Genomic DNA, 10,399 nt, shown 5'->3' on the forward strand with positions numbered 1-10,399 from the left:
GTTAATGAGCGGTTTTAAAAGCTTCAAACTGACTGTCAAAAAGTTCGGGCAATTATAGAGTGATTTACAGCTTAATTTCCCGTCGCATTTTGCTCCATATCTTTATGTATTCTTTTATTTTTCTTCCGTCCTGACGCGACCGCGTTGAGCCGTTTAGATAGCGAACGTGCGGAAAAACGCGCAAGCATCGATCTCGTGTCGCATGCTTTCGGATCGGTTACGTTACAATTGAAATTATTTTGGGCGTATGAGCGCAACACCAGCGATTTGTCGCAGGTGCGTCGCGCGTTCCGTTTCGACGCGCACGTGGCGCCTCTTAATTCGAGCTCGCGGCGACTGAAAACAGAGCGGGACGTAATACGACGCTTATAAATAAAGCGGGGAAAACTCTATGGAAACGAGCGGACCCATTCGCCTCGTCGAGAGAACTCGATGAAATATTTCAGAATAACAGAAAGAGATGTAATTGCGAAGAGCGACCGCCGCTGAAACGTCACCCTAAAAAAAATATATATATATATTCTCCGTCTCCCGATAAATTTTAGCGTAGTTCGCAGGGCACACTCCCGCTAGGATTCATGAACGCGCGGCGTTCTAATTCCGTTAAAACGACACCCGACCATCGAAAAGTAAGGTAAAAATCGTGAGTTTGAAGAGTGGCCCGCGGTGTGGAGCATTATTAGCATTAAATTATCGATCCACTTAGCGCACCCCCGCGCGTACTTTAATTATTAAACGCGTCTACGTGCTCGATATCAACGAATCATATCGTTGTATATATATATCGTTTGCTCCCGCCGTTACCCGGGCAGCGCAGGTTGGCCGTCCGCCCGCCCGCCCGGCAAATGTAATTTGCCCGAGAGCATCCTAAAGTCGTAATGTCATTAGCCACGGTACGGCTCTTTTCTGGCATTCGTGGCCCACGGGCATTCAAATATTTGAAACCGTGTGTAGTACGTGCGTGGCCCGCCCGTGCACCCGCGCACCCCGGACGCTCCCGCTCCACGGTATTCTAACGACCCGCTGCACCGCATGCGTCTCTGATAACGTTACGATAGCGGTAGGAATGCGGCACGCGCGAAACGTGCGAGCGAGCTCGCGCCCTCGATTCGGCCGTCCCTTTTTTTCCCTAAAGAGGCAATTCGCAGTGCTCCCGACGGAGGGATCCTAACTTACGTCGCCGAATCTTTGTTTAAGCGCGTGACCTGGAACGGTAATGCGGACCGGAAAAGCCGGGGGAAATCTCGAACACTTTTTCCCGGTCGCGCACGGAAGCGATAATACTCGGGAATGTTGTTAATATTTCTTGCCACCGAAATGTATAAACTCTCGTAGCCGAGGACCGCGGTCCCGTTCCCGAGGGAACGGGGCGTCGCCGCCGTTATCACGACTGCCCCGTGGAAAGATTCGTGCGGTCGGTGAACCACCGCGATAAAGGTGTTCCTGGCGCTCGTACGCACCGTATTTAAGAGTCGGCGATACCGACTTCGTATACCTTAATTTATGGCACTAAAAGTGAGAAGTGAGAATCAGGAAAAATGCGCTCGACAGTTATCGCAACTGGCGTTCACTCGAGTTGCTTTTGGTTAACGCGATCGTTTTAAATTTTGAAGCGAATTGGGAAGATATGCTACGAACTTTTTTATTTTATTATTATTATGTCAATGTAAACTATGTATCGCAAACAGATTATATATGTTATTATAGTAGTATCGATAGCTATTATAACGTATATTCATTCCGCGTCTTATATCTAATTGTTACTGAATTCATGAAATTGAAAATCGCACCTGCTTATATATCTTAAGACTCACGAAAATTATTTGCTTCTTCTTCCTTCCATTTCAACTGCCTCGGGCATCACAATCCAAATTGCATGACGTATGTGCCGCCGACCCTTAACGTTTTATTCCCATGTACAGCACCGTCGTCGCCGCCGCGCCGCACCGGCGGCGTTCCCGTTTTCTGCGCGATAGGAATTACGCGATAAATTATACGCGCCGTACTTATCTTTTCTTTCCCTTCCTTTTTTTTGTCTTACTCTCGAATTACTGTCGTCGTTATTCAACTCGACTGCAATCGCAAATCTGAGAAATAATCAAAAAGTGCAGCGGCACGTATTTTACCGCGACAAGGCGGAATTACTCCTTGTTTTTTAGGAAATAAACTAAAGTCGGGCGATGTCGTTATTCGTGGTATTAAGCGGCACAGAACACAAATCCATCGGGCTAAAGTGGGATATATCCGAGAATATGGTACTTATATGTTGCCGCTCGCCTATCATTATCGGCATATTATAATTGAATAATCAAATTTACATAATAATTCGACTATAACTGATGCACCATCTATTGTGCAAAAATGCATTTATTGAAGATATCGACCAGCGAATAATTACGTAAATGCGCGATACACACATCTTTATGTCAATATATAAGAATCCTCTTCTCTTATCTAATTTATGGCAATATTAATCACGTACAGAAAATTGAAAATAGATACTCTCCATATCAATACTGATTTTACATGTCATAAAGTAATTTTTATATCGTGTTATTAATATCGGATTAATTTTGCAATTTTACAATTGGAACGGGAATATTGTAGGATTGATTAAACGCGATGACTATTTTTTTTTTATATAAAACAAACGTGTTTATTTTCATGATTCTTTGCTGAAATGGAAAGTGGCAATTAATTTAATACGTATTTAACAGACTGTGAATATATAATGCGTGATTCGATGAGCATATTTACAATAATACAATACAATTAGAATTATACAGTCCTAAACGCGCAATTATAGTTAAGATGTATCCACGACCAGTTACGTTTCCAGCAACGCTGGTCTTCGGTGTGCTCGGAAATGTGCATGATTATATTTACAAAATTAGATACAATATTTACAGAGAGTTCACTTACGGACTAATAAGCGTTATGCGACCGTTACTTCACCAAAGACAGTCGTGAATCTTTAGGAACAAGCTCTCGCGAGACGTCTGTCTTTTTTTCTGTCATTTAACACTTGATGATTCGTTATTCCACTTCATCGCGAGTGATTGACGAACAAACGACAGGAATGGCAAAGAGGGATGCGCCTCGGGTCCCAAAGAAGTGTCAGATGCGCGAGGAACTTTATCTTAAGATTTCTTGAATCGTAATACGGAAGGAAAAATATATTCGTACTATCTACATTAGTCTTGTCGAAAATTATTACGATTACGTACTTGACAAAATTTCACGCTTTATATTTATAATAATTCGAAATGTACTATGTAAAAATGGTTTCTTCGACATTTCGATGCCCATTCCGAAATCAAATGGATGAACGAAAAAGCGATATTCATACAATATTCGTACGTATATGTACGTATCACTTCTCTCGTGTAACGTTATTCGAGTATCGAAAAAAAAATATATATATATGTATCTATATGTATATATAAATATTCGCAATTAAGTTGTCAAACGCATAATACGGTTATATCGCTAATAAAATAAAGTATCACCGTGTACGATATAAAATAAATGCATTCGTCCAAGCGTATTTAAAATAAATATTGATAAAGAACTCTTTTTATATTCTCTCTTGTACATTTTCTAATACCGTTACAAATATTACAATTGTTCCACGTATGTTGTTTGACGTGAATGATGTTAGAGACAAAAATTATCGACACGATTTAATTAATATTCACAAAATGATCGTGTTGTGCGTCATAACATCAGTCCCCGTACTACATTTAGCTATTGCCATTATCATCATTATTCACCGCGTTCATCGTATATATCCATACCACAAATATTGACGAATTTACTGACAGTTATGACAATTAATGCAAATCGAAACAGCACGACTCTAAATCAAAGAATTCGTATGTGAAAGGGATCAAATGACAAAACATTTAAATTGGCGACCTATTCATCGTAATGAAACAATCAGTAAAATTCGCTCAGTTGCTTTTGATCGCGACCCAGTTTCGGGCCACGATGATTCATCATGATTTCGCGTGGCGAAATAAATTAGTCGACGTAGAGACGCGCGAAGGAGATTCGCGAGAAATTAGAGAGCACGGGTGTACGTTATATATATACACAGATAAATTAATGTCGATCCTCAATTTCATCTCACGCGACGTCTCGCTGGCTAAATCAAAGCGCACAAAAATCTAGATTCTCGCCGATGCTGCGTCGGTTATTTACAAGATCTATATACGAAGGGAAAGCGGCCCTCGGAACTCGCGTTCCGTGAGTTTCGAAACGGGTATTTGGTCGTGATTTGGAAGAACATTGCGCAACGACGTGAAAAAGAGATATCGAGAAAGGAACGAAGAGTGACGATCGCGCGCGCGTCTCGCGTATCCCTAAAGATTTTGGGAAAGAAAAGTCAAGCCTTTAAAATCTATCGTCGTACATTGTGATAATAAGCACAAGGCATCGAATCGATTTCGTACGTATATAATATTATGCGCGCGTGTTGCGAATGGATATCCGTTCGCGGCCGAGTGGTTCATTCGGGGCGATCGACCCCGAAGTGGAAGAGTTAAAGCGCCTCAGTCGGGGTGACGGTCGATACGTCGCGAGTATTGGGAATACTGTACAAGTGTAGTCACAGTTTGTCCTGAAGCGAAGGAATTTTTTTTACATCTCGATCTCTCCTAGTGAGAAACATCGCGATACAGTCGGACGACCGTGTCTCAGCGGGTACCGGAAGCGAGACGAAGACCGGAAGAAAAAAGGTGGGGGAGTCGGTCTATCTCCTGCCGGATCGGAGCACGATCGCCGCCCTTCTGCGCTAGACGAAGTAAGTACGCGGATTGCCTGGATGCGCGGGAGCGAGGGCCTCCCCGGGTGGCGCGGTGGGCACCACCGGCGGTTCCGGTATGGTGCTGTAGAGATGGCTGCCTCTCGAGGACAGACTTGCCGGACGGCCGTTACCGGCATGCAGCGCGCTGTAGCCATGCTGATGCGGATGGTGCGGGTGATGCTGGTGATGCTGATGCTGATGCTGAAGCTGATGCTGATGCTGATGCTGATGCTGATGCTGATGTTGATGCTCCGCGCCACTGTCCTCGTCCTCGGTGCGACTCGACGCCGAACTGACGTAGGTAGACTGCGTGGGTGTCGGCGTGGGTGCATGATGCACCGGTGCGACCAAAACGCCATTAGGCTTGGTCCAAACGTCCACGGCAGCGGAAGGCGCCGCGGTGTACCGCGTCGGCGTGCGGTTGCGGTCGTTGACCTTCTTGCTGTCACGTCGCTTGTCGACCGAGTCCGGCATGGCGAACCTGAGCTTCTCCCAGAACCTCTTCTCGCCCCAGACTACCACCGTGCACGTCTGCAGCAGCAGCTGCAACTCCGGGTCCCGGGTAGGCGTCTCGGTAGCGAGCAGCACTACAACTCGACGCTTCCGCGAGGTCGGCCTGATGTTCTCGAGCGCCGTTCTCAGAGCGGCGCGGAACTCCGCGTGTTGCCATTCGTTCGCGAGGAACACCGGCGAGAAGATTATCACGATGCGTCGCGCGGAAGCCGCGGCCGGCGGTAACGCTTCCTGCGGTCTGGCCGGCGGCAAGTCACGCCAATGTAAACAGAGAGCCAAACCAGCCTGCTCCAACTCAGCCGCGAGGAATCTGGAGACGAAGTCCTCGTCGCGCTCGCTGTAGATGATATAACCGTCGTACAGTCTGTCTCTCTCCTCGTCGGGCGGCGTCGCCATCTTGCCTAGTCGTAGTCCGTAACGCGCGTGGGCCCACAGTCGCACGTCTTGACGAAAGACGAAGGCCAGGGCGATGAAGAGACAAATTGCGATCACGGCTACCAGTGCACCAGCGAGCAGGGGCACGAAATTACTGCCTAGCAGCGGGATTTCCTGGATACCGCGACTCACGGCTTCCGTGGACGGATCACCGCATCGCTCCATTGCTTGGGCGAGGGTCTCGACACCGTCGCGACAGTACATCTTCTCCGGATCGCCACGATGCTCCGCGAGCCAGGCGCGCAATCTAGCAGCGTTCCCGCACTCGCAGCTCCACGCGTTGCCCTCCAACGCGACTTTGGTGCCGTCACCGACGCTCGGCAAGGCCTCCCACGGTCGGAAATCGACGATACGATTGCTGTCCAGTCGCAGCACCTCGAGATTTCGCATCTTCTTGAAGGTCGTGTTGCCCACGGTGGCAATCGCGTTGTGATCCAGATACAGTTCCGACATGCGTTCCAGCTGATCGAATTCGAAGCCCCGCAGCTCCCGCAACGCGTTGTCCTCGAGATGAAGAACGCGCAAGGCGCCGACACCGTTGAACGTGCGATTGTGTATCGCGATGATACCGCTGTTGTTCAGATACAGCACCTCCAAGCGACGTTTGCCGATGAAAACGTGGCTGCTCAGATCGCCCAGCTCATTACCATCCAGATAGATCTCCGTCGCGTCCATGGGTATTCGCTCCGGCACGTGTTTGTATCCGGCGTTGGAGCAGTCGACGACGTTGCTGGACCAGCTGTGATCGTGATAGCACGAACAATTGTCGGGACAGGTCATCTCGCAGTCGCACGCGTCGAAGTCGCAGCAGTGACAGAGCGCGAAGCAATGCGTGTCGTATCGGCAGAGAAAGTCCTTCGACTTCAAGGACAGCAGAGGACGCCGCGGCGTGGCGCGAGCGTGCACCATGTCGCACGTGACGCCGTCGAGGTCCATAACGCGCGGATAGTGACGTAGCCGGGCCATTTCGTTGATCCGCGGCAGCCACTCCATGGTGCAGTCGCAGAGAATGGGATTGTCCCCGATATAAAACGCAGGAAGTTCCTTGTTCTCCGGCATCGATTGCAGACTGAGGGCGGCGACCTCCAGCTTCCTGATCTCGTTGGCGTAAAGCACCACCTTCTCCAAATTCGGCTTCTGCGAGAACGTGCCGGCCGCCACGCTGCGTAACTTGTTGTTGTTCAGGAACAGCATCTCCACACTATCCGGCACGTTGATATCCTTAATCTCGGTGATGAGGTTGTAGCTGGCGTCCAGCATCTTTATCCGCAGATTGTTGCGCACCATGTAGTAATTCCCGAGCTCGCTTATTTGATTGGCATGTATATCCAGCCACTCTATGCTGGACGGTAGATGGCTGTAGTCGAACCACAGCAGCTTATTATCGGACACATTTAGCCAAACGAGAGTCGAGAGACTCGTGAAGGCGCCTCGTATCTCTGTCAATTGATTTCCGTCCAACCTTATAACCCGTAACACTGGATTATTCGAAAAAGCGCTCTGTTCCACGTGACGAATGAAATTATTCGCTAGATTGAGTACTTGCAACGCCGGCAAGGTAGCGAATGCCTCGCGCGAGACGTTCTCCAACTTGTTGTCCACCAAACGCAATCCGTAGACTTCATTTAAACCGGCGAACGAGTCGTTGTCGATTCTCGACATTTGATTATTGCCCAGATCGAGAGTTTTGAGTGAGTGCAACACGCGAACCGCGTAAGGGACTTCCGACAGAGCATTTCCACTCAGAGAAAGATCCTGGAGATTCGTGAGATTGGTGAACACATGCCTGTGCAAGACGCGCAGTCTGTTGCTGTCCAGGAAGAGTTGTCCGAGCGCGTTGAGACCGATCGTGTGCACCGGCTCGAATCTGGCGATCTTGTTGTGCGAAAGCGTTAAGGAATGCAAATTGATGAGCGAGGCGAAGCAACCGTCGACGAGCGTGTCGATATTGTTATGCTCGAGCTTCAGGATCTGCAGGCTACTCAGGCCTTTGAAGACAACCGCGTCGATTTTCATCAAGTCGTTGAACGACAGATCGAGGACGACGAGACGGGTGAGTTGCGAGAAGGTGTCGCGTTTCACCCAAGAGCTCGTCAGCATGTTATTGCTGAGATCCAACTCCTGGAGCTCCTCGAGACTGTCCAGCAGTCCGGGCGCCAATACCGTGAGGGAATTGTTACTGAGTATCAGCTGTCTCAGTTCTCTCGTTTTGGAAAATAGTTCAGGTGGCAGTGCGACAAGTTTATTGCTAGACATGTTGAGAATTCGCAGAGACGTGAGGCCGGTCAGAGCGTTGTCGTCCACGGAACCGATCACGTTATCCTGTACCTTCAGCACGCTCAGGCTGTGCAGGCTGCTGAGCGCGCTGTCGGGCAAGGCACTGAGGTCATTATTACTGATGTCGAGAATTTCGAGATTCGGCGTGCAGGATTCGCTCCAGTCGGCGAAGCCCAGGGACGTGATGTCCTGTAACTTGTTGCGCGTCAGGTTCAAACTCACGAGACTCTGCACCGGGCAGAACAGTTCCGACGGCAATGTCCAAAGATTGTTGTCGGTGAGATCGAGGTGTTGCAGATTCGTCAGGCTGCGAAGCGCATCGCGATGGAGCTCCAGCGTCATGGTCGACCAATCGCCGTTGTGCGTTCGCAGGGACAAACTGCGGAGATTGTGCACCGGGGTGAATACCCCGCCGGGCAAGTACCGGATCTTGCAATAATCGACGCGCAACTTCGTGAGACGCGGCAACGGCACCGACAGAAAGCCGTGCGGTGCCTCGAGTTGACTCTCGAAGAACAGCACGTCGCTGCATTCTAATCCCAGCGACGTTATCGTGTCCACCTGAATCGCCGAGAGATTTCCAATCAGATCGGGCACGTTCGCGATCGTTCTGACCTGACACGCCAGAATCTTTTCCGCGTCGTCGTCTTCCTTTCTCCACTCGCAGCCGCTCGGAGCCTGCGAGAGGCTCGTGATGCTGCGTCCGTGCACCGTGCAGTGATCCAGCGTCAGGTACAGAACGGCGATCGTCGAAAGGATCGCCGGCCGCAACCACGACGCTACGCGACGACGCGCTTCCATCCTGGATGTTCCCGTAGTCGCACACCTGTAGCCGGAAAATACTCGCGCGGGTGCTCGAGAGATCGGTCGCACCGTCACGCACTCATGGCTACGGCACTCTGTTTCAACTGTACACTACTTCGTTTCACGCCACGCAGGTCACACAGGCAAGAAGGAAGCAAAAAACACGATTCGTATTCGGCCGACTCTACCGATTTCCCGCGCCGTCGGCGAACACGACTCACACTGGCACCGACGCGACGACCCCCGACCTCGTCGTCCGCTCGCGCGAATCGCTCGAACACCGATCGCTCATCCCCGACGAGTGAGAACGCGGAGCGACCACCAACACACAACAGACGCGGCGGATATCCTACTGCCGTGACGATGACGACGTGATTACGTGCGACGACCCGAGTGACGACGGCTGCGTCCCGGGATGCAACGACATTCCACCGCGGCGGTCGGAGTGCAACTGACTCCGAGACGGAGTTCACGTTCTATCGACGATCACGATTCACGGGTATACCCTGTATAACTAGCAGCGTGCGGTTGCCTTCCCCTTCTCTCACTCCGTTCCCACCACCATTGCCATTGCCCCACCGTCCGCAGGATGTACCCCTTCCATTTTCCTTCAACGTGCTACACCGGCACTGACACACAGAGACACCGGTGCTCGCGAGAGCGTTCCTCTGCGAACGTTGAATGCCACGGGCGGCTGCTTGCCTGCCTTCTTGCCTACCTGCCTGCTTGCCTGACTGCCTGCCTGCCTCGAAGATGCAACAAACCAGCTGACTGACAACATTACTCTCCTCTCTCCCTCTCTTCTCCCTTCCTCTCTCTCCTCCCTTCTCTTCCTCTCTTCTCTTCTCTTCTCTCTTCTTACTAGGTAAACACTAAACTGGTTCCTAGACGCACCGGCACGCATTTATCAAACGGCTTCTCTACCGAACGGGCATTCTCTCCCTCGTTTCTCCATGCGAGAATCTTTCGCCCTCGGGCGCCTCGTAACGTCCACGACGTCGTCTAATAGGCTATGCCATGGGATGTCCCACGGCGCCTGTCGGCGAACTTTTACAGGATAAACACTCGTTTTTCCCCCCGCGATGATTTGTTATTTCTCCATTTCGCGGTTTGAACTTTCAACTGGCTGTTTTTGGGCTACTCCCAGTAGCCCAAAGTATTCAAGACAGCCGTAAACGTTGCATGCCGAAAAGGATTTGTTGCATCTTCGTTGCGAACGTGAGTGGGTTTCTCGCGATAAGTTTCGAAACAGATACGCTCGACGCGTATATTTTCCAAGTTTGGACATGCTAACTTGCGTGCGTGAATGCATTTGCCACGCATTCGGTGTCAGTTGTGATTAGATTGCTCGCGTATGCCGGATAACCGATAACTTCGGCTGCTAGACTCGATAAATCAAACTTGCTTGGTAAATTATTAATTAATGGATTCGACAGATGAATAGAACGGATATTGGCCAATCAGTTTTGCTAGAATTCATATTTAATTATTATTATTACATTTCCAATGAAATTTGCTCCAAGTTAATTTAAAAATGATATCTTTGCGTATAGCTTCTCATAG

The 10,399-nt window shown here is 49.6% G+C and overlaps 1 protein-coding gene across 1 annotated transcript; it reads right to left on the reverse strand.

Moving 5' to 3' along the window:
• Positions 1 to 2,637: 2,637 nt before the first annotated feature.
• On the reverse strand, positions 2,638 to 9,310 carry LOC139811401 (toll-like receptor Tollo). The gene has a single exon (XM_071775696.1). The coding sequence runs from the start codon at positions 8,831 to 8,833 to the stop codon at positions 4,796 to 4,798; it is 4,038 nt and encodes a 1,345-aa protein (XP_071631797.1). The 5' UTR covers positions 8,834 to 9,310; the 3' UTR covers positions 2,638 to 4,795.
• Positions 9,311 to 10,399: the final 1,089 nt, after the last annotated feature.

Source organism: Temnothorax longispinosus, chromosome 4 (assembly GCF_030848805.1).
Source record: "Temnothorax longispinosus isolate EJ_2023e chromosome 4, Tlon_JGU_v1, whole genome shotgun sequence".
Classification (NCBI taxonomy): domain Eukaryota; kingdom Metazoa; phylum Arthropoda; class Insecta; order Hymenoptera; family Formicidae; genus Temnothorax; species Temnothorax longispinosus.

Coding starts and splice junctions, on each gene's coding strand:
- LOC139811401 (XM_071775696.1), bottom strand. CDS start 8,833: ATGGAAGCGCGTCGTCGCGTAGCGTCGTGGTTGCGGCCGGCGATCCTT.